This window comes from Coregonus lavaretus (assembly GCF_964263955.1).
Source record: "Coregonus lavaretus genome assembly, chromosome: 13".
Classification (NCBI taxonomy): Eukaryota; Metazoa; Chordata; class Actinopteri; order Salmoniformes; family Salmonidae; genus Coregonus; species Coregonus lavaretus.
The window spans coordinates 8311200-8336357 of NC_140000.1; the positions used below are offsets into that span (position 1 = coordinate 8311200).

The 25158-nt window shown below is 42.7% G+C and overlaps 1 protein-coding gene across 1 annotated transcript in view; it reads left to right on the top strand.

The window, feature by feature from the left end:
- Positions 1-3246: 3246 nt before the first annotated feature.
- Positions 3247-25158, top strand: part of LOC311140275 (carbonic anhydrase 14-like) — a gene marked incomplete at both ends in the record, with an annotated part of 42664 nt that continues 20752 nt past the window's right edge. Inside the window, 3 exons of the mRNA XM_084175254.1 lie at positions 3247-3319; positions 4579-4599; positions 11272-11451. Coding sequence (XP_084031380.1) covers positions 3247-3319; positions 4579-4599; positions 11272-11451 — 274 coding nt within the window. The remainder of the gene's footprint in view (positions 3320-4578; positions 4600-11271; positions 11452-25158) is intronic.

The window sequence follows — 25158 nt, forward strand, 5'->3', positions numbered from 1 at the left end:
TCTATCCCAGTTTAACAGTGCTGTATCAGGCTCCTACTAGACAGCCAAGCCAGAGGACTAGAGGGGGACATCAGACACTAACTAGCCTTCTCTCTCTCTCCAGGCTGTGTGTTCTCACGTGGTCTGCACCTGGCACCTGCACACTGTTTGGCTGGGGGAGATCACATTCCATAACAACAGTCAGGCAAGCATAAGAACACACAGGAATGTATCTATTTCGTCTCTGTCTGTCTATCTATCTATCTATCTATCTATCTATCTATCTATCTATCTATCTATCTATCTATCTATCTATCTATCTATCTATCTATCTATCTATCTATCTATCTATCTATCTATCTATCTATCTATCTATCTATCTATCTATCATCTATCTATCTATGTTCTGATGATATGATGACGACGGCAGGAATAAACTAATGGAGGGCAAATACACACTGCTGATCGGGAAACGTGTCGCTCTGTAGACTTGCTGGGTTCTTTATGTTCCTCGCGCACATGAACAAGAGGCGCTCAAGCAGAGATTTGTGAATGAAACCCAGAAGCCACGCCACCCTTACATGTGTAACCAATGGTTTAGGGAGAAATGCATTCACCACGCCCCCTATGATGTTGCCGGGCCAATAGAAAGCTGTTAGAGGTCATGGCAATTGCATAACATTATTCAACGCTTGCACGTTTGAACGAACAACTACACCGTGCTGAAAGAGAAAGCGGAGGAGAGGATGTAGGTTATTATTAATGGGCGTAGTAAAAATATTACCGTTTATACGAGAGATGAAAAGTCATAGGCTTTAGCTCTAGGCCTAGTTGTTAAATTTACGCCTACCAAGACAACACATGAACATAATAGAAAACGTCCAAATATTTTGGTGGTCCAGGCATTCACATGAGCCCCAAACCATCGTACATATCTCGCCGCAACAGACTAGCGGTCAGCATTATATATAGCAATATTCTAGCCATATTCAGTGGTTTTATGGAAATAATATCTCCCCAAAAATATAATATACAAATAGCAGACATTTAAAAAAAAATATATATATGTACATTTCCTGGCAAAACAGAGAGGACCCGAAGTGTCCTTTGTATTGTTGATAGAACTCCATCCACAATATTGTGTGAATAGGGCTCCCCCTGGCGTCTAGAATTGTTTTAACGCGTCAAGGATATGGATACATTGTACAAATGTCCTGTTGCTGCTGCACACAACGAAACACAATTGTTCTTGCCACTTGCCAACTGTCTGCACCGTGAAACAATGTTGCAGTGTATCAGTGTCATCTCTTCTACCGGGGTATTTTGTCCAGTCATCAGCTTTTACCAAGCTGTGCAGCACCTGCCGAAGCAGGCTACGGCCCAAACGGAGCACAGAGCAGACTACTCTACTAGCCAGCTCTACTCTCAGCGCTAGAGGGCGCTGTTCTCACTTTCAAGTTTCAAGTTTTATTAGTTGTGTGGACAGGATACCGAAACACGATATACACCGTCCATCGAAATGCTTACTTGCAGGTTCCTTCTCGACAACGCAACACCAAAAATAAATAATAAAATATAATAATACGAACATAAAGTAAATGGTTCAGTATAATAAAATCAACATTTTAGCATAAGTATACAGGAAGGCACAATTTATAGTACAATATTTACACATGTATCTGGGAAGGGGGGATTGGGAGGCAAGTGTTTAAATTAGGCAGTATTAGCAACAGTAAATAAGAGTCTGGTAGCAGCAGTTGTGATGTGTATAGCGTGAATCTTTGTGTGTGTGTGTGTGTGTGTGTGTGTGTGTGTGTGTCACCCTTCCCAAGGTAAGTTAATGTCTTTAGTCATTGCTTTGGATGTGGATTATTACTATCTTTTCAAACACTAGTATATTGGTCATGAAGAAGCCAATCTGGCACCAGATAGGAGTCATGGGTCCTAAAGTAGGTCTGTCTCTCCCCATCCCTCTGGGTCCTAAAGCAGGTCTGTCTCTCTCCATCCCTCTGGGTCCTAAAGCAGGTCTGTCTCTCCCCATCCCTCTGGGTCCTAAAGCAGGTCTGTCTCTCCCCATCCCTCCCTCTGTCTCCCTCTGTCTCCCTCTGTCATACTCTGTCCTGCTGCCCAGTGCTTCATGCAAACGCTAAAGAGAGATTTTTCAGAGAAATGTTGCATTGAACTGAAAATGCACACACACACGCATGCCAACATGTCCACTTGTTTCTCACCGATGTACAGGAGTATCTAGATTACCAATGGATGGATTAGTCTACTTTTGTTCAAAGCTCGTACATCAACAAACAGAGTTTAGCAATACATCCGTCTACCCTCTCTCACTCTTTCGCTCACTCTCTCTCTCTCTTTCTATCTCTCTTTCACTCACACAAATTCTCCAACCCCCTCAATCAATCAATCAATCAATTTTATTTTATATAGCCCTTCTTACATCAGCTAATATCTCGAAGTGCTGTACAGAAACCCAGCCTAAACCCCAAACAGCTAGTAATGCAGGTGTAGAAGCACGGTGGCTAGGAAAAACTCCCTAGAAAGGCGAAAACCTAGGAAGAAACCTAGAGAGGAACCAGGCTATGAGGGGTGGCCAGTCCTCTTCTGGCTGTGCCTCCACTCTCCCCATTCTCTATTATTATTTTAATTCTCCCCATTCACTCAAGCTTTCACTCTTTCATTTTTCTCTCTCTCTCTCTCTCTCTCTCTCTCTCTCTCTCTCTCTCTCTCTCTCTCTCTCTCTCTCTCTCTCTCTCTCTCTCTCTCTCTCTCTCTCTCTCTCTCTCTCTCTCTCTCTCTCTCTCTCTCTCTCTCTCTCTCGCTCTCTCTCTCTCTCTCTCTCTCTCTCTCTCTCTCTCTCTCTCTCTCTGTCTCTCTCTCTCTGTCTCTCTCTCTCACTGAGCTTTTCAGTGACCAAGACTGGACTCATGCCCACTCACTTGTCCCCCCTTTCATTCTTCATTTATTTCTCTCTTGGCTCTCTCTCTCACTCAATCACTCCTTTGCTCTTTTCCTCTCCATCTCTACTTTACTGAGACCTAAACTGCTACTTTGAATGACAGAGGGGACCCAGTGTGTAACGCACACACTCTGAGCTAATTTCAGGAGCCCCGGTCTCTCTCCATCTCTCTTTCTCTCTCTCTCTCTCTCTCTCTCTCTCTCTCTCTCTCTCTCTCTCTATCTCTCTCTCTCTCTTCCCCTCTCTATCTCTCTGTCCGTCCGCTCATCTGTGGTTGTGTATGGGAGAGGAGGGCTAACATGGACTTGGTGGGTCTCTCTCTGCCTCTAATACTTGTGTTTTGGCAATGGACAACCACCACAGGTGCCGCCGGTAAGACGTTAATCAGCATTAAGATAGTTTGTTTTGGTTATTGTTTGTTGTTGTAGTAGTACACTCTTAGAAAAAAGGGTTCCAAAAGGGTTCTTCGGCTGTCCCCATAGCAGAACCCTTTTTGGTTTCAGGTAAAACCCCCTTTTTGGTTCCAGATATAACCATTTTGGGTTCCTCTGTGGAACCAACAAGGGGTATTCAAAGGGTTCTCATATAGGGACAGCTGAAGAACCCTTTTAGGTTCTAGATAGCGCCTTCTTTTCTAAGAGTGTCGCGGTGGGGGTGCTAGTGGTGGTAGTGGTGGTGGTCGTGGTGGTGGTGATGATGGTGGTGGTGGTGGTAGTGGTAGTGGTGGTGGTAGATGTGGTGGAAGGGGGCTTGGTGGTGCAGTGGTCTAAGGCACTGCATCTCAGTGCTAGCTGTGCCACTAGAGATCCTGGTTCGAATCCGTAGCCGGCCGCGACCGGGAGACCCATGGGGCGGCGCACAATTGGCCCAGTGTCGTCCAGGGTAGGGGAGGGAATGGCCGGCAGGGATGTAACTCAGTTGGTAGAGCATGGCGTTTGCAATGCCAGGGTTGTGGGTTCGATTCCCACGGGGGGCCAGTATGAAAAATAAAAAAATAATTTATGCACTCACTAACTGTAAGTCGCTCTGGATAAGAGTGTCTGCTAAATTACGTAAATGTAGGTGGTGGTGGTAGTGTTGTTGGAGGTGGTGGTGGTGGAGGTGGTGGTGGTAGTGGTGGTTGAAGAAACTAGTAGTAGTAGTAATAACAGTAGAACAGTGGTGGTGGAGGTGGTAGTGGTAGTAGTGGTAGTAGTGGTGGTAGTGGTGGTTGAAGAAACTAGTAGTAATAACAGTAGAACAGTGGTGGTGGAGGTGGTAGTGGTAGAAGTAGTAGTAGTAGTGGTGGTTGAAGAAACTAGTAGTAGTAGTAATAACAGTAGAACAGTGGTGGTGGAGGTGGTAGTAGTAGTAGTAGTAATAAGTAGTAGCATCAGTAGTAGAACAAGTTGAACAAGGAACAGTATAGTGAAAGTAGTTCAGATATACTGTATATAGTAGTTCAGATATACTGTATATAGTAGTTCAGATATATAGACACCTGTTCATATTGAAGACACCTGTTCATATTGAAAATGTCACTTGCTGATAATATGATGAATAATTTGGTGAATGTAATTGTTGATAACTGCTGTAATGTGTTGTTGTGAGAATGACAATGAAGAAACATGATTTTATTTCCCCTCTTTCAGTGACGTACTGGACGTACACAGGTAAGAACATCTCTCTCAATAACCAAAAGGTATTTAAGTTGATTCATAACTATGTTATTATAACTCATAAAGTAAGTGTAGATCACAGTAGGAATATTATCCCTGCCGCTAAACACTACATAAATACAACAGTATAGTCTCTGTCTGTCTGTCTGTCACTTATTTACATTTTAGTCATTTAGCAGACGCTCTTATCCAGAGCGACTTACAGTTAGTGAATACATTATTATTATTTTATTTTTTTGATACTGGCCCCCCGTGGGAATCGAACCCACAACCCTGGTGTTGCAAACGCCATGCTCTATCAACTGAGCTACATCCCTGCTGGCCATTCCCTCCCCTACCCTGGACGACGCTGGGCCAATTGTGCGCCGCCCATGAGTCTCCCGGTCGCGGCCGGCTGTGACAGGGAGTGCCTGGATTCGAACCAGGATCTCTAGTGGCACAGTTAGCACTGTGATGCAGTGCCTTAGACCACTGCGCCACTCAGGAGGCTTATACATCAGCTCACCTACTGTACATTATTTCTCTCTCTCTCTCTCTCTCTCTCTCTCTCTCTCTCTCTCTCTCTCTCTCTCTCTCTCTCTCTCTCTCTCTCTCTCTCTCTCTCTCTCTCTCTCTCGCACTCTCTCTCTCTCTCGCTCACGCTCGCTCTCTCTCTCTCGCGCTCTCTCTCTCTCGCACTCTCTCTCGCGCTCTCTCTCTCTCGCACTCTCTCTCGCTCTCTCTCTCTCTCTCTCTCTCTCTCTCTCTCTCTCTCTCTCTCTCTCTCTCTCTCTCTCTCTCTCTCTCTCTCTCTCTCTCTCTCTCTCTCTCTCTCTCTCTCTCTCTCTCTCTCTCTCTCTCTCTCTCTCTCGCTCTCTCTCTCTCGCTCTCCTGGCATGGGAGAAACAGAAATGAGGAGTGGGGGATGGAGGGAGGGAGGGAAATGGGGGTGCAGAAGAGGGAAAGAGAGCTAGAGAGGGGGAGGAAAACAAGATAAGTGGCAGGTGCACGAGGAGGATGAAGAGATGGAAAGACGTGTTTTAGCAGCATTGTTATGCCACACAATAACCCTGTGTGTTAATTGTACTGTCCAGGCTGAGGAACACTGGCTGCCTATCATGTGGACAATGACACTGTAGACCTGAATGGCCCTGAGTGTACACACTACCACTCTGTATGCATTCAGTAAGTTCACACAGAGCTTTTCTATTCACATGCAGTACAGTCCAGTACAGTATGTCTTCTAACCAGGGCATGTGTCCAGGTCTAGCTGACATTCTGTTTTTCTCAGTGTTCTATAGGACTGGATATACTGTTAAAGTAACTGGTCCTGAGGAGTTGTGTTGTGTTGGTGTGTGTGAGGGGATCTGTGGCATTCTGTGGCTGGCTCACTCACAGGCACTGCGGCTCTTTGTATGGCGTTGTGTGTGTGTGTTTGTGTGAGTGTGTGGCATTGTTCCCATCCACATTGGGGACAGTGGCAGCGCTATGAGAGGTAGAGAAGGGCAGAATGACGGAATATTCTCTCCATTGTAACCATGGGGACCTCCATGACAACCAACTGTGGAGCTGCAGGACAAGTTTTTCTCCTTTTTTGGGGGCGGTGGGCAAGGAGGGGGATAGAGGACGGATTAGAGGTACAGGCCGGGGGAGGGGAGTGTGCATGTGTATGTGTGTGTGTGTAGGCCCAGCTAGCACATTTGGTTCCTTGGAAGTTGTGGGAACGTATGTTTTTGGTTTGACATTGTCATATGTTTTCTGACAAGTAAAACTGAACATTTTTTAACATAAGTGAAAATGTTGCCTGTTTTTATGTTGCAGGGAGGTTCTGATAAAGTTTTACTCTGGTTCCTTCCCACTGGGCAAAAACTGGTTGAGTCATCAACGTTAGGGCATTTCGTATTTTTTTAAATTAAACTTTTAACCTAAATCCAATGACATGGTGAAATGTTTTGTTGATTTCACGTTTAATTCACGTTAGTTGACAACAACCAAATGTAAATCAAAACTAGACGTTGAACTGACGTCGGTGCCCAGTGGGTTGAACGTTTTCCTGGGAGGCTTTATTAACGCTCTGAGAATTAAAATTATAGGTTATTTGGAGGTTTTTTAATAACTTCCTTAAAACTTTCACTGGGAATGTTTCAATAAAACTTTAAATAACACTGCTAGCTTATTACGGTTAACTTTTTTTCATTTTCTTAGGCATTATTCATGCAAACACATTTATTTTAATTATGACACAGTGAGGGATCAGTGAGATTCGAACCAATCCTTTTCTGTTCTCTATCCATGGAATTAATCCACTGCGCCACCAGGATGGAGCTCAAATGATACATTTTTTAAACTCATACAAAGCTGTTAATTTTAGTCTATTCAAACAGACCCCATGCAAAGGAAACAAGTAGTCATTAAGATCAGGTGTGGCCAATTAGTGGGCGCAGCCAACACAACTGAACACACTTAGCTAGATAGAGGATAGAGAGAGTTTTATCGATGCTGAGAACGGAATGTATACGTTTTAAATAACATTCTTAGAACATTCTCTGAACGGTTACTTTGTTTACAAACATTGGAGTAAAACAAGCTTATATTTGGGGTTCTGATGGGTTGTGACATTTGAACTAAGCTCATGAGGCATTTATAAGTTATATTCTTCAAGAATCAATGGGTGCATATCATTAATTTATAAGTCCAAAAATGGATGTAGCAACTGCTGATTGCGCCTTTAAAGTAATGAAATACCAAGAAAATAAAGTTCCTTAAATGTGCTGAAAACGTTCCAAAGCCAAACAACTATCCTGCACCATTCTCAGAAAGTTGTGGGAAGATTGTATGCAAAATAACCATAGGACAACCATGCTCTCACCAAGCTCTAACAAACATATGGTTCACATAACTTTTTTTGTGGTAGCTGGGGGGATAGTGATGGTGTAGAAATGTCTCTCTCTAATCCCCCTAGGAAAGTAAAATCCCCCTGAGCCCACTGCAGATAAACACTAGGGTGGAGTGTGAGAGACAGAGTGTGTGTGTGTGTGTGTGTGTGTGTGTGTGTGTGTGTGTGTGTGTGTGTGTGCGTAAATATAGCACTAATGTAGAAAGGATACCCTCACACTGATTGACATTGGCATGGAGAGTAGAGGACTGACCTCCGTAGCAGGCTAGGGCACACTGAGGGTTGGAGAGGAGACCTCATATTGAGATCTGACTGCTGACTGAATGCCTGGGTTATGAAATGTGGGGCCACACTGACTATGAACCGTCTGTGTATTCTGTATTATTAACTGTTATAAACTGGGTGGTTCATGCCCTGAATGCTGATTGGCTGAAAGCCGTGGTATATGAGGGGTATACCCCGGGTATGACAAAACATTTATTTTTACTGTTCTAATTACGTTTGTAACCATTTTATAATAGCAATAAGGCACCTCGGGGGTTTGTGGTATATGGCCAATATACCACGGCTAAGGGCCGTATCCAGGCACTCTGCGTTGCGTTGTGCATAAGAATAGCACTTAGCCGTGGTATATTGGCCATGTACCACACCCCCTCGGGCCTCATTGCTTAATTATACTATGGCATTGTTAAATACTTGTTTCTGATTGTCTTGAAAGGCTTCTTGTAATTGTGGTGGTTTGAGTCTAAGTTGTGTTCCTGCCCCTGCCCTTTACTACCATCCCTCCTCTCCTCTTTTCTGCCTACTCTCAAATTCAAATTCTTTCTCTTGCTTGTCACTCTCTCATTCTCTACATGTCCTTTCATTATTCCACCTCTCTGACCCCCTCTCCTGTCTTCCCTCAGTCTCTCTAGTCTGAATCCCCTCTACCCCTGTCTCTCTCTCTCTCTCTCTCTCTGTTTGCATCTCTCTTTCTCTCTGTGCCCAGAACGTCTGTCTGTGCACCTATCAGTCTCCCTCTCTCTGCTCCCCTGTTTCTCTCTCCCCTCCAATTAGTGTTGAAGAAGGATGTTTGTGTGTGTGTGCTCACCACTGTGAATATAATGCACCACCTCATGACTGACCACTGACTTTACACTCCTGTATACACTCTCTCTCGCGCGCACACACACACACACACACACACACACACACACACACACACACACACACACACACACACACACACACACACACACACACACACACCATCCAGTATTCTAACATTCTGATACTCCATACAGACATAGGATCTTAATTTGACCAGTATTGTTGTAGCAAAATAATCCTGCAGCAACAAGATTAGAACTTTTAGTCCATAATATTGCTTGACCGGTGGTTAGGCTATTAGCTGGACAAAAGTATGTTACATGAAAAGTGCAATATTGCCTTCAGATAGTATTCATACCCCTTAAAGTATTCCACATTTTGTTGTGTTACAGCCTGAATTCAAAATGGATTAAATATGTTTTTTTCTCACCCATCTACACATAATAATACACCATAATGACAAATTGAAAACATGTTTTCATAAATTGTTGCCAATTTATTGAAAATGAAATACAGAAATCACATTTATATAAGTATTGAGTCATTACTTTGTTGAAGCACCTTTGGCAGCGATTACAGCTGTGAGTCTTTCTGGGTAAGTCTCTAAGAGCTTTCCACACCTGAATTGTGCAACATTTGCCCATTATTCTTTTCAAAATTCTTCAAGCTCTGTCAAATTGGTTGTTGATTGTTGCTTGACAACCATTCTCCAGTCTTGCCATAGATAAAGTAGATTTAAGTCAAAACTGTATCTCGGCCACTCAGGAACATTCACTGTCTTCTTGGTAAGCAACTCCAGTGTAGATTTGGCCTTGTGTTTTAGATTATTATCCTGCTGAAAGGTGAATTAATCTCCCAGTGTCTGGTGGAAAGCAGACTAAACCAGATTTTCCTCTAGGATTTTGCCTTTGCTTAGCTCCATTCCATTTCTTTTTCATCCTGAAAAATTCCCCAGTCCTTAACGATTACAAGCATACCCATAACATGATACAGCCACAACTATGCTTGACAATATGGAGAGTGGTACTCAGTAAGGTGTTGTACTGGATTTGTCCCAAACATAATACTTTGTATTCAGGACAAAATGTTTTTTTTGCAGTATGACTTTAGTGCCTTGTTGCAAACAGGATGCATGTTTTGGAATATTTGCATTCTGTACAGGCTTCCTTCATTTCACTCTGTCAATTAGGTTAGTATTGTGGAGTAACTACAATGTTGTTGACCCATCCTCAGTTTTCTCCTATCACAGCCATTAAACTCTGTAACTGTTTTAAAGTTACTATTGGCCTCACTATTGAAATCCATGAGCGGTTTTCTTCCTTAGTCCATAATATTTCTTGGTGGTGGCAAAACAATTATCCTGAACTCATTTAGGCTTGCCATGACAAAAGGGGTTGAATACTTATTGACTCAAGACATTTGAGCTTTTCATTTTTCATTAATTTGTAAACATTTCTAAAAACATAATTCCACTTTGACATTATGGGGTATTGTGTAGGACAGTGACAAGAAACATCTCAATTTACTCCATTTTAAATTCAGGCTGTAATGTAACTGTAATGAATACTCGGACAGAGTGGTAAGATCCAATCGCAGAATAGCGATGCTTTATTAGAGTACAGACAAGGGAATAGCTTAATCGTAGTCGGGCGGGCTGTGGTCAAAACCGGGCCAGGCAGAGACAGGCAGAGGTACCAAGGGAGCGGGCGTAGTCGTAGTCGAGGGCACAGGCACAGGGTCAGAGTACGGTAATCACTGGGATAAACAAGCAGAGGATTAAGCAATTCGGGGAGTCAAACAACAAGGCACAGGTCGGATACACGGGTAATCAAAAACAACAAACTCTCTCTCTCTCTCTCTCGGAACAAAACGCTTAGCAAGTCACAATGGAACAATACCTCGCACCGACTGAGCTTCTGAGCACACCTTATATCCTACACTAATTACTGACAGGTGTGCTCAGAACTCAGGTGAACCAGATCGAGTCTGATGACTCCCCCTCTCTGTAGATCGGGGAAGTGTCAGACTCTGTCTAGACCCAGCCAACCCCCGATCCCTTACAGTAACAACATGTGAAAAAAGTCAAGGGGTGTGAATACTTTCTGAAGGCACTGTAACTGTGTGTTAGTGCAGGTTTTCAGTGAATTTATGTAAATCACGAAGTTCATCTGCATTTCCTGCGGTGCAGGAAAATTCTCAGCAACAAAAGAGTGATCAAATTAAGATCCTACACATTTACATACTCCCTCTCTCCCAAGCTTTCAAACCTTCTAATACTACTGGACACACTCACTCCCAAACATTCTAGAATTAGTATTCTAACCCTTTCTACTACTGTATCTCTTACTCTATATTAGTGTAACATAATCATGTAAGATTTAATTGGGCCTTTCTTCGTTGGCTAATAAGTCTTTGTGTGTGTGTAAGTGTGTTTGTTTGTGTACTGTATATGTGTGTGTGTGTTGTGTGTCTGGGTGTGTGTTCGTCAGGGTGATGATGCTCATTAGGCAATTGTCCTTAGTCAGAGCAGGTCAAGTACAGAGGATGAGTGTGAAAGACAGGATGAGCAGGGTGGTAATGTGATAGGTCAAGAGGTCAATATGAAATGACTGGCCATGCTTAATGTGTGTGGTACATCACTGATAGAGAGTCACAATATGTGTCATGTTTTGGTCACTCTCTTCCCTTCCCCTCCCCCTCAGGATCAGTAGGCCAATCCAAGTGGGCGGAGTACTTCCCAGACTGTGGTGGTAAGGCCCAGTCTCCGGTTGACGTGGCAACGGTCCAGACCCAGTATGACCCCAGCCTGGGCCCTCTGACACCCCTGGGTTATGGCCAGCATGGCAACAAACCCTTCAGCCTCTACAACAATGGACATACAGGTAACTACAGCAACCATGCTGACTTCATCACTAACAACAGACATACAGGTAACTACAGCAACCATGCTGACTCCATCACAAACAACATACATACAGGTAACTACAGCAACCATGCTGACTCCATCAGTAACAACAGACATACAGGTAACTACAGCAACCATGCTGACTCCGTCACTAACAACATACAGGTAATACAGCAACCATGCTGACTCCATCACTAACAACATACATACAGGTAACTACAACAACCATGCTGACTCCATCACTAACAACATACATACAGGTAACTACAGAATCCATGCTGACACCATCACTAACAACATACAGGTAACTACAGCAACCATGCTGACACCATCACTAACAAACCATGCTGACTCCATCACGAACAACAGACATACAGGTAACTACAGCAACCATGCTGACTCCATCAGTAACAACAGCCATAAAGGTAACTACAGAAACAATGCTGACTTCATCACTAACAACAGACATACAGGTAACTACAGCCACCATGCTGACTCCATTACTAACAACATAGATACAGTATACTACAGAAACCATGCTGACAACATCACTAACAACATACAGGTAACTACAGCAACCATGCTGACTCCATCACTAACAACATACATACAGGTAACTACAGCAACCATGCTGACTCCATCATTAACTACATACAGGTAACTACAGGAACCATGCTGACTCCATAACTAACAACATACATACAGGTAACTACAGCAACCATGCTGACTCCATCACTAACAACAGACACACAAGTAACTACAGCAACCAAGCTGACTCCATCACTAACAACATACATACAGGTAACTACATCAAACATGCTGACACCAATATTAACAACATACAGGTAACTACAGCAACCATGCTGACTCCATCACTAACAAACCATGCTGACTCCATCACAAACAACAGACATACAGGTAACTACAGCAACCATGATGACTCCATCAGTAACAACAGCCATACACGTAACTACAGAAACAATGCTGACTCTATCACTAACAACATACATACAGGTAACTACAGCAGCCATAATGACTCCATTACTAACAACATACATAGAGGTAACTACAGAAACCATAATGACACCATCACTAACAACATACAGGTAACTACAGCAACCATGCTGACTCCATCACTAACAACATACATACAGGTAACTACAGAAACCATGGTGACGCTATCACTAACAACATACAGGTAACTACAGCAACCATGCTGACTCCATCACTAACAACATACAGGTAACAACAGCAACCATGCTGACTCCATCACTAACAACATACATACAGGTAACTACAGAATCCATGCTGACACCATCACTAACAACATACAGGTAACTACAGCAACCATGCTGACTCCATCACTAACAAACCATGCTGACTCCATCACAAACAACAGACATACAGGTAACTACAGCAACCATGCTGACTCCATTACTAACAACATAGATACAGGATACTACAGAAACCATGCTGACAACATCACTAACAACATACAGGTAACTACAGCAACCATGCTGACTCCATCATTAACTACATACATGTAACTATAGCAACCATGCTGACTCCATCACTAACAACATACATACAGGTAACTACAGCAACCATGCTGACACCATCACTAACAACATACAGGTAACTACAGCAACCATGCTGATTCCATCACTAACAACAGACATACAGGTAACTACAGCAAGCATACTGACTCCATCACTAACAACATACATACAGGTAACTACAGAAACCATGCTGACGCCATCACTAACAACATACAGGTAACTACAGCAACCATGCTGACTCCATCACTAACAACAGACAGGTAACTACATCAACCATGCTGACTCCATCACTAACAACATACAGGTAACTACAGCAACCATGCTGATTCCATCACTAACAACAGACATGCAGGTAACTACAGCAACCATGCTCACTCCATCACTAACAACATACATACAGGTAACTACAGAAACCATGCTGACGCCATCACTAACAACATACAGGTAACTACAGCAACCATGCTGACTCCATCACTAACAACAGACAGGTAACTACATCAACCATGCTGACTCCATCATTAACAACATACAGGGAACTACAGCAACCATGCTGACTCCATCACTAACATCAGACATACAGTTAACTACAGCAACCATGCTGACTCCATCACTAACAACAGACATACAGGTAACTACAGCAAACATGATGACACCATCACTAACAACATACAGGTAACTACAGCAACCATGCTGACTCCATCACTAACAACAGACATACAGTTAACTACAGCAACCATGCTGACTCCATCACTAACAGCAGACATTCAGGTAACTACAGCAACCATGCTGACTCCATCACTAACAACATACATATAGGTAACTACTGAAACCATGATGACGCCATCACTAACAACATACAGGTAACTACAGCAACCATGCTGACTCCATCACTAACAACAGACAGGTAACTACAGCAACCATGCTGACTCCATCACTAACAACATACAGGGAACTACGGCAACCATGCTGACTCCATCACTAACAACATACATACAGGTAACTACAGCAACCGTGCTGACTCCATCACTAACAACATACATACAGGTAACTACAGCAAACATTCTGACACCATCACTAACAACATACAGGTAACTATAGCAACCATGCTTACTCCATCACTAACAACAGACATACAGGTAACTGCAGCAAGCATACTGACTCCATCACTAACAACAAACATAAAGGTAACTACAGCAATCATGATGACTCCATCACTAACAACATACAGGTAACTACAGCAACCATGCTGACTCCATCACTAACAACAGACATACAGGTAACTACAGCAACAATGCTGACTCCATCACTAACAACATACATACAGGTAACTACAGAAACCATGCTGACGCCATCACTAACAACATACAGGTAACTACAGCAACAATGCTGACTCCATCACTAACAACATACAGGTAACTACAGCAACCATGCTGACACCATCACTAACAACATAAATGTAACTGCATCAAGCATACTGACTCCATCACTAACAACAAACATAAAGGTAACTACAGCAATCATGCTGAATCCATGACTAACAACAGACATATTTGTAACTACTGCAACCATGCTGACTCCATGACTAACAACAGACATACATGTAACTACAGCAACCATGCTGATTCCATCACTAACAACAGACATACAGGTAACTACAGCAAGCATACTGACTCCATCACTAACAACATACATACAGGTAACTACAGCAACCATGCTGACTCCATCACTAACAACATACATACAGGTAACTACAGCAACCAGGCTGACTCCATCACTAAAAACAGACATGCAGGTAACTACAGCAACCATGCTCACTCCATCACTAACAACATACATACAGGTAACTACAGAAACCATGCTGACGCCATCACTAACAACATACATGTAACTACAGCAACCATGCTGACTCCATCACTAACAACAGACAGGTAACTACAGCAACCATGCTGACTCCATCACTAACAACAGACATACAGGTAACTACAGCAACCATGCTGACTCCATCACTAACAACATACATACAGGTAACTACAGCAACCAGGCTGACTCCATCACTAAAAACAGACATGCAGGTAACTACAGCAACCATGCTCACTCCATCACTAACAACATACATACAGGTAACTACAGAAACCATGCTGACGCCATCACTAACAACATACATACAGGTAACTACAGCAACCATGCTGACTCCATCACTAACAACAGACAGGTAACTACAGCAACCATGCTGACTCCATCACTAACAACAGACATACAGGTAACTACAGCAAACATGATGACACCATCACTAACAACATACAGGTAACTACAGCAACCATGCTGACTCCATCACTAACAACAGACATACAGTTAACTACAGCAACCATGCTGACTCCATCACTAACAGCAGACATTCAGGTAACTACAGCAACCATGCTGACTCCATCACTAACAACATACATATAGGTAACTACTGAAACCATGATGACGCCATCACTAACAACATACAGGTAACTACAGCAACCATGCTGACTCCATCACTAACAACAGACAGGTAACTACAGCAACCATGCTGACTCCATCACTAACAACATACAGGGAACTACGGCAACCATGCTGACTCCATCACTAACAACATACATACAGGTAACTACAGCAACCGTGCTGACTCCATCACTAACAACATACATACAGGTAACTACAGCAAACATTCTGACACCATCACTAACAACATACAGGTAACTATAGCAACCATGCTTACTCCATGACTAACAACAGACATACAGATAACTGCAGCAAGCATACTGACTCCATCACTAACAACAAACATAAAGGTAACTATAGCAATCATGCTGACTCCATCACTAACAACATACAGGTAACTACAGCAACCATGCTGACTCCATCACTAACAACAGACATACAGGTAACTACAGCAACAATGCTGACTCCATCACTAACAACATACATACAGGTAACTACAGAAACCATGCTGACGCCATCACTAACAACATACAGGTAACTACAGCAACCATGCTGACTCCATCACTAACAACATACAGGTAACTACATCAACCATGCTGACACCATCACTAACAACATAAATGTAACTGCAGCAAGCATACTGACTCCATCACTAACAACAAACATAAAGGTAACTACAGCAATCATGCTGACTCCATGACTAACAACAGACATATTTGTAACTACTGCAACCATGCTGACTCCATGACTAACAACAGACATACATGTAACTACAGCAACCATGCTGACTACATTTCTAACAACATACATACTGGTAACTACAGCAAGCATACTGACTCCATCACTAACAACAGACATACAGGTAACTACAGCAACCATGCTGACTACATCACTAACAACATACAGGTAACTACAGCAACCATGCTGATTCCATCACTAACAACAGACATACAGGTAACTACAGCAAGCATACTGACTCCATCACTAACAACATACATACAGGTAACTACAGCAACCAGGCTGACTCCATCACTAAAAACAGACATGCAGGTAACTACAGCAACCATGCTCACTCCATCACTAACAACATACATACAGGTAACTACAGAAACCATGCTGACGCCATCACTAACAACATACAGGTAACTACAGCAACCATGCTGACTCCATCACTAACAACATACAGGTAACTACATCAACCATGCTGACTCCATCACTAACAACATACAGGGAACTACAGCAACCATGCTGACTCCATCACTAACATCAGACATACAGTTAACTACAGCAACCATGCTGACTCCATCACTAACAACAGACATACAGGTAACTACAGCAAACATGATGACACCATCACTAACAACATACAGGTAACTACAGCAACCATGCTGACTCCATCACTAACAACAGACATACAGTTAACTACAGCAACCATGCTGACTCCATCACTAACAGCAGACATTCTGGTAACTACAGCAACCATGCTGACTCCATCACTAACAACATACATATAGGTAACTACTGAAACCATGATGACGCCATCACTAACAACATACAGGTAACTACAGGAACCATGCTGACTCCATCACTAACAACATACATATAGGTAACTACTGAAACCATGATGACGCCATCACTAACAACATACAGGTAACTACAGCAACCATGCTGACTCCATCACTAACAACAGACATGTAACTACATCAACCATGCTGACTCCATCACTAACAACATACAGGGAACTACGGCAACCATGCTGACTCCATCACTAACAACATACATACAGGTAACTACAGCAACCATGCTGACTCCATCACTAACAACATACAGGGAACTACAGCAACCATGCTGACTCCATCACTAACAACAGACATACAGGTAACTACAGCAACCATGCTGACTCCATCACTAACAACATACAGGGAACTACAGCAACCATGCTGACTCCATCACTAACAACATACATACAGGTAACTACAGCAACCATGCTGACACCATCACTAACAACATACAGGTAACCACAGCAACCATGCTGATTCCATCACTAACAACAGACATACAGGTAACTACAGCAAGCATACTGACTACATCACTAACAACATACATACAGGTAACTACAGCAACCATGCTGACTCCATCACTAACAACATACATACAGGTAACTACAGCAGCCAGGCTGACTCCGTCACTAAAAACAGACATGCAGGTAACTACAGCAACCATGCTCACTCCATCACTAACAACATACATACAGGTAACTACAGAAACCATGCTGACGCCATCACTAACAACATACAGGTAACTACAGCAACCATGCTGACTCCATCACTAACTACAGACAGGTAACTACATCAACCATGCTGACTCCATCACTAACAACATACAGGGAACTACATCAACCATGCTGACTCCATCACTAACATCAGACATACAGTTAACTACAGCAACCATGCTGACTCCATCACTAACAACAGACATACAGGTAACTACAGCAAACATGATGACACCATCACTAACAACATACAGGTAACTACAGCAACCATGCTGACTCCATCACTAACAACAGACATACAGGTAACTACAGCAACCATGCTGACTCCATCACTAACAGCAGACATTCAGGTAACTACAGCAACCATGCTGACTCCATCACTAACAACATACATATAGGTAACTACTGAAACCATGCTGACGCCATCACTAACAACATACAGGTAACTACAGCAACCATGCTGACTCCATCACTAACAACATACAGGTAACTACAGCAACCATGCTGACTCCATCACTAACAACATACAGGGAACTACGGCAACCATGCTGACTCCATCACTAACAACAGACATACAGGTAACTACAGCAGCCATGCTGACTCCATCACTAACAACAGACATACAGGTAACTACATCAACCATGCTGACTCCATCACTAACAACATACAGGTAACTATAGCAACCATGCTTACTCCATCACTAACAACAGACATACAGGTAACTGCAGCAAGCATACTGACTCCATCACTAACAACATACATGTAACTACAGCAACCATGCTGACTCAATTACTAACAACATACATACAGGTAACTACAGCAAGCATACTGACTCCATGACTAACAACAGACATATTTGTAACTACTGCAACCATGCTGACTCCATGACTAACAACATACATACATGTAACTACAGCAACCATGCTGACTCCATTACTAACAACATACATACAGGTAACTACAGCAAGCATACTGACTCCATCACTAACAACAGACATACAGGTAACTACAGCAACAATGCTGACTACATCACTAACAACATACAGGTAACTACAGCAACCATGCTGACTCCATCACTAACAACAGACATACAGGTAACTACAGCAACCATGCTGACTCCATCACTAACAACATACAGGTAACTACAGGAACCATGCTGACTCCATCACTAACAACATACATAAAGGTAACTACAGCAACCATGCTGACTCCATCACTAACAACAGACATACAGGTAACTACAGCAACCATGCTGACTCCATCACTAGCAACATACACACAGGTAACTACATCAACCATGCTGACTCCATCACTAACAACATACATGTAACTACAGCAACCATGTTGATTCCATCACTAACAACTTACATACAGGTAACTACAGCAAGCATACTGACTCCATCACTAACAACATACATACAGGTAACTACAGAAACCATGCTGACGCCATCACTAACAACATACATACAGGTAACTACTGAAACCATGATGACGCCATCACTAACAACATACAGGTAACTACAGGAACCATGCTGACTCCATCACTAACAACATACATATAGGTAACTACTGAAACCATGATGACGCCATCACTAACAACATACAGGTAACTACAGCAACCATGCTGACTCCATCACTAACAACAGACATGTAACTACATCAACCATGCTGACTCCATCACTAACAACATACAGGGAACTACGGCAACCATGCTGACTCCATCACTAACAACATACATACAGGTAACTACAGCAACCATGCTGACTCCATCACTAACAACATACAGGGAACTACAGCAACCATGCTGACTCCATCACTAACAACAGACATACAGGTAATTACAGCAACCATGCTGACTCCATCACTAACAACATACAGGGAACTACAGCAACCATGCTGACTCCATCACTAACAACATACATACAGGTAACTACAGCAACCATGCTGACACCATCACTAACAACATACAGGTAACCACAGCAACCATGCTGATTCCATCACTAACAACAGACATACAGGTAACTACAGCAAGCATACTGACTACATCACTAACAACATACATACAGGTAACTACAGCAACCATGCTGACTCCATCACTAACAACATACATACAGGTAACTACAGCAGCCAGGCTGACTCCGTCACTAAAAACAGACATGCAGGTAACTACAGCAACCATGCTCACTCCATCACTAACAACATACATACAGGTAACTACAGAAACCATGCTGACGCCATCACTAACAACATACAGGTAACTACAGCAACCATGCTGACTCCATCACTAACTACAGACAGGTAACTACATCAACCATGCTGACTCCATCACTAACAACATACAGGGAACTACATCAACCATGCTGACTCCATCACTAACATCAGACATACAGTTAACTACAGCAACCATGCTGACTCCATCACTAACAACAGACATACAGGTAACTACAGCAAACATGATGACACCATCACTAACAACATACAGGTAACTACAGCAACCATGCTGACTCCATCACTAACAACAGACATACAGGTAACTACAGCAACCATGCTGACTCCATCACTAACAGCAGACATTCAGGTAACTACAGCAACCATGCTGACTCCATCACTAACAACATACATATAGGTAACTACTGAAACCATGCTGACGCCATCACTAACAACATACAGGTAACTACAGCAACCATGCTGACTCCATCACTAACAACATACAGGTAACTACAGCAACCATGCTGACTCCATCACTAACAACATACAGGGAACTACGGCAACCATGCTGACTCCATCACTAACAACAGACATACAGGTAACTACAGCAGCCATGCTGACTCCATCACTAACAACAGACATACAGGTAACTACATCAACCATGCTGACTCCATCACTAACAACATACAGGTAACTATAGCAACCATGCTTACTCCATCACTAACAACAGACATACAGGTAACTGCAGCAAGCATACTGACTCCATCACTAACTACATACATGTAACTACAGCAACCATGCTGACTCAATTACTAACAACATACATACAGGTAACTACAGCAAGCATACTGACTCCATGACTAACAACAGACATATTTGTAACTACTGCAACCATGCTGACTCCATGACTAACAACATACATACATGTAACTACAGCAACCATGCTGACTCCATTACTAACAACATACATACAGGTAACTACAGCAAGCATACTGACTCCATCACTAACAACAGACATACAGGTAACTACAGCAACAATGCTGACTACATCACTAACAACATACAGGTAACTACAGCAACCATGCTGACTCCATCACTAACAACAGACATACAGGTAACTACAGCAACCATGCTGACTCCATCACTAACAACATACAGGTAACTACAGGAACCATGCTGACTCCATCACTAACAACATACATAAAGGTAACTACAGCAACCATGCTGACTCCATCACTAACAACAGACATACAGGTAACTACAGCAACCATGCTGACTCCATCACTAGCAACATACACACAGGTAACTACATCAACCATGCTGACTCCATCACTAACAACATACATGTAACTACAGCAACCATGTTGATTCCATCACTAACAACTTACATACAGGTAACTACAGCAAGCATACTGACTCCATCACTAACAACATACATACAGGTAACTACAGAAACCATGCTGACGCCATCACTAACAACATACATACAGGTAACTACAGAAACCATGCTGACGCCATCACTAACAACATACAGGTAACTACAGCAACCATGCTGACTCCATCACTAACAACATACAGGTAACTACATCAACCATGCTGACTCCATCACTAACAACATACAGGGAACTACAGCAACCATGCTGACTCCATCACTAACATCAGACATACAGTTAACTACAGCAACCATGCTGACTCCATCACTAACAACAGACATACAGGTAACTACAGCAAACATGATGACACCATCACTAACAACATACAGGTAACTACAGCAACCATGCTGACTCCATCACTAACAACAGACATACAGTTAACTACAGCAACCATGCTGACTCCATCACTAACAGCAGACATTCTGGTAACTACAGCAACCATGCTGACTCCATCACTAACAACATACATATAGGTAACTACTGAAACCATGATGACGCCATCACTAACAACATACAGGTAACTACAGGAACCATGCTGACTCCATCACTAACAACATACATATAGGTAACTACTGAAACCATGATGACGCCATCACTAACAACATACAGGTAACTACAGCAACCATGCTGACTCCATCACTAACAACAGACATGTAACTACATCAACCATGCTGACTCCATCACTAACAACATACAGGGAACTACGGCAACCATGCTGACTCCATCACTAACAACATACATACAGGTAACTACAGCAACCATGCTGACTCCATCACTAACAACATACAGGGAACTACAGCAACCATGCTGACTCCATCACTAACAACAGACATACAGGTAACTACAGCAACCATGCTGACTCCATCACTAACAACATACAGGGAACTACAGCAACCATGCTGACTCCATCACTAACAACATACATACAGGTAACTACAGCAACCATGCTGACACCATCACTAACAACATACAGGTAACCACAGCAACCATGCTGATTCCATCACTAACAACAGACATACAGGTAACTACAGCAAGCATACTGACTACATCACTAACAACATACATACAGGTAACTACAGCAACCATGCTGACTCCATCACTAACAACATACATACAGGTAACTACAGCAGCCAGGCTGACTCCGTCACTAAAAACAGACATGCAGGTAACTACAGCAACCATGCTCACTCCATCACTAACAACATACATACAGGTAACTACAGAAACCATGCTGACGCCATCACTAACAACATACAGGTAACTACAGCAACCATGCTGACTCCATCACTAACTACAGACAGGTAACTACATCAACCATGCTGACTCCATCACTAACAACATACAGGGAACTACATCAACCATGCTGACTCCATCACTAACATCAGACATACAGTTAACTACAGCAACCATGCTGACTCCATCACTAACAACAGACATACAGGTAACTACAGCAAACATGATGACACCATCACTAACAACATACAGGTAACTACAGCAACCATGCTGACTCCATCACTAACAACAGACATACAGGTAACTACAGCAACCATGCTGACTCCATCACTAACAGCAGACATTCAGGTAACTACAGCAACCATGCTGACTCCATCACTAACAACATACATATAGGTAACTACTGAAACCATGCTGACGCCATCACTAACAACATACAGGTAACTACAGCAACCATGCTGACTCCATCACTAACAACATACAGGTAACTACAGCAACCATGCTGACTCCATCACTAACAACATACAGGGAACTACGGCAACCATGCTGACTCCATCACTAACAACAGACATACAGGTAACTACAGCAGCCATGCTGACTCCATCACTAACAACAGACATACAGGTAACTACATCAACCATGCTGACTCCATCACTAACAACATACAGGTAACTATAGCAACCATGCTTACTCCATCACTAACAACAGACATACAGGTAACTGCAGCAAGCATACTGACTCCATCACTAACAACATACATGTAACTACAGCAACCATGCTGACTCAATTACTAACAACATACATACAGGTAACTACAGCAAGCATACTGACTCCATGACTAACAACAGACATATTTGTAACTACTGCAACCATGCTGACTCCATGACTAACAACATACATACAGGTAACTACAGCAAGCATACTGACTCCATCACTAACAACAGACATACAGGTAACTACAGCAACAATGCTGACTACATCACTAACAACATACAGGTAACTACAGCAACCATGCTGACTCCATCACTAACAACAGACATACAGGTAACTACAGCAACCATGCTGACTCCATCACTAACAACATACAGGTAACTACAGGAACCATGCTGACTCCATCACTAACAACATACATAAAGGTAACTACAGCAACCATGCTGACTCCATCACTAACAACAGACATACAGGTAACTACAGCAACCATGCTGACTCCATCACTAGCAACATACACACAGGTAACTACATCAACCATGCTGACTCCATCACTAACAACATACATGTAACTACAGCAACCATGTTGATTCCATCACTAACAACTTACATACAGGTAACTACAGCAAGCATACTGACTCCATCACTAACAACATACATACAGGTAACTACAGCAACCATGCTGACTCCATCACTAACAACATACATGCTTGTAACTACAGCAACCAGGTTGACTCCATCACTAAAAACAGACAGGTAACTACAGCAACCATGCTGACTCCATCACTAACAACATACAGGGAACTACAGCAACCATGCTGACTCCATCACTAACAACAGACATACAGGTAACTACAGCAACCATGCTGATGCCATCACTAACAACAGACATACAGGTAACTACAGCAACCATGCTGACTCCATCACTAACAACATACAGGTAACTACAGCAACCATGCTGTCTCCATCACTAACAACAGACAGACAGGTAACTACAGCAACCATGCTGACTCCATCACTAACAACATACACGTAACTACAGGAACCATGCTGACTCCATCACTAACAACATACATAAAGGTAACTACAGCAACCATGCTGACTCCATCACTAACAACAGACATACAGGTAACTACAGCAACCATGCTGACTCCATCACTAGCAACATACACACAGGTAACTACAGCAACCATGCTGACTCCATCACTAACAACATACAGGGAACTACAGCAACCATGCTGACTCCATCACTAACAACATACATATAGGTAACTACAGAAACCATGCTGACACCATCACTAACAACATACAGGTAACTACAGCAACCACGCTGACTCCATCACTAACAACTTACATACAGGTAACTGCAGCAAGCATACTGACTCCATCACTAACAACAAACATAAAGGTAACTACAGCAATCATGCTGACTCCATGACTAACAACAGACATATTTGTAACTACTGCAACCATGCTGACTCCATGACTAACAACAGACATACAGGTAACTACAGCAACCATGCTGACTCCTTTACTAACAACAGACATACAGGTAACTACTGCAACCATGCTGCCTCCATGACTAACAACAGACATACATGTAACTACAGCAACCATGCTGACTCCATTTCTAACAACATACATACAGGTAACTACAGCAAGCATACTGACTCCATCACTAACACCAGACATACAGATAACTACAGCACCCATGCTGACTACATCACTAACAACATACAGGTAACTACAGCAACCATGCTGACTCCATCACTAACAACAGACAGACAGGTAACTACAGCAACCAT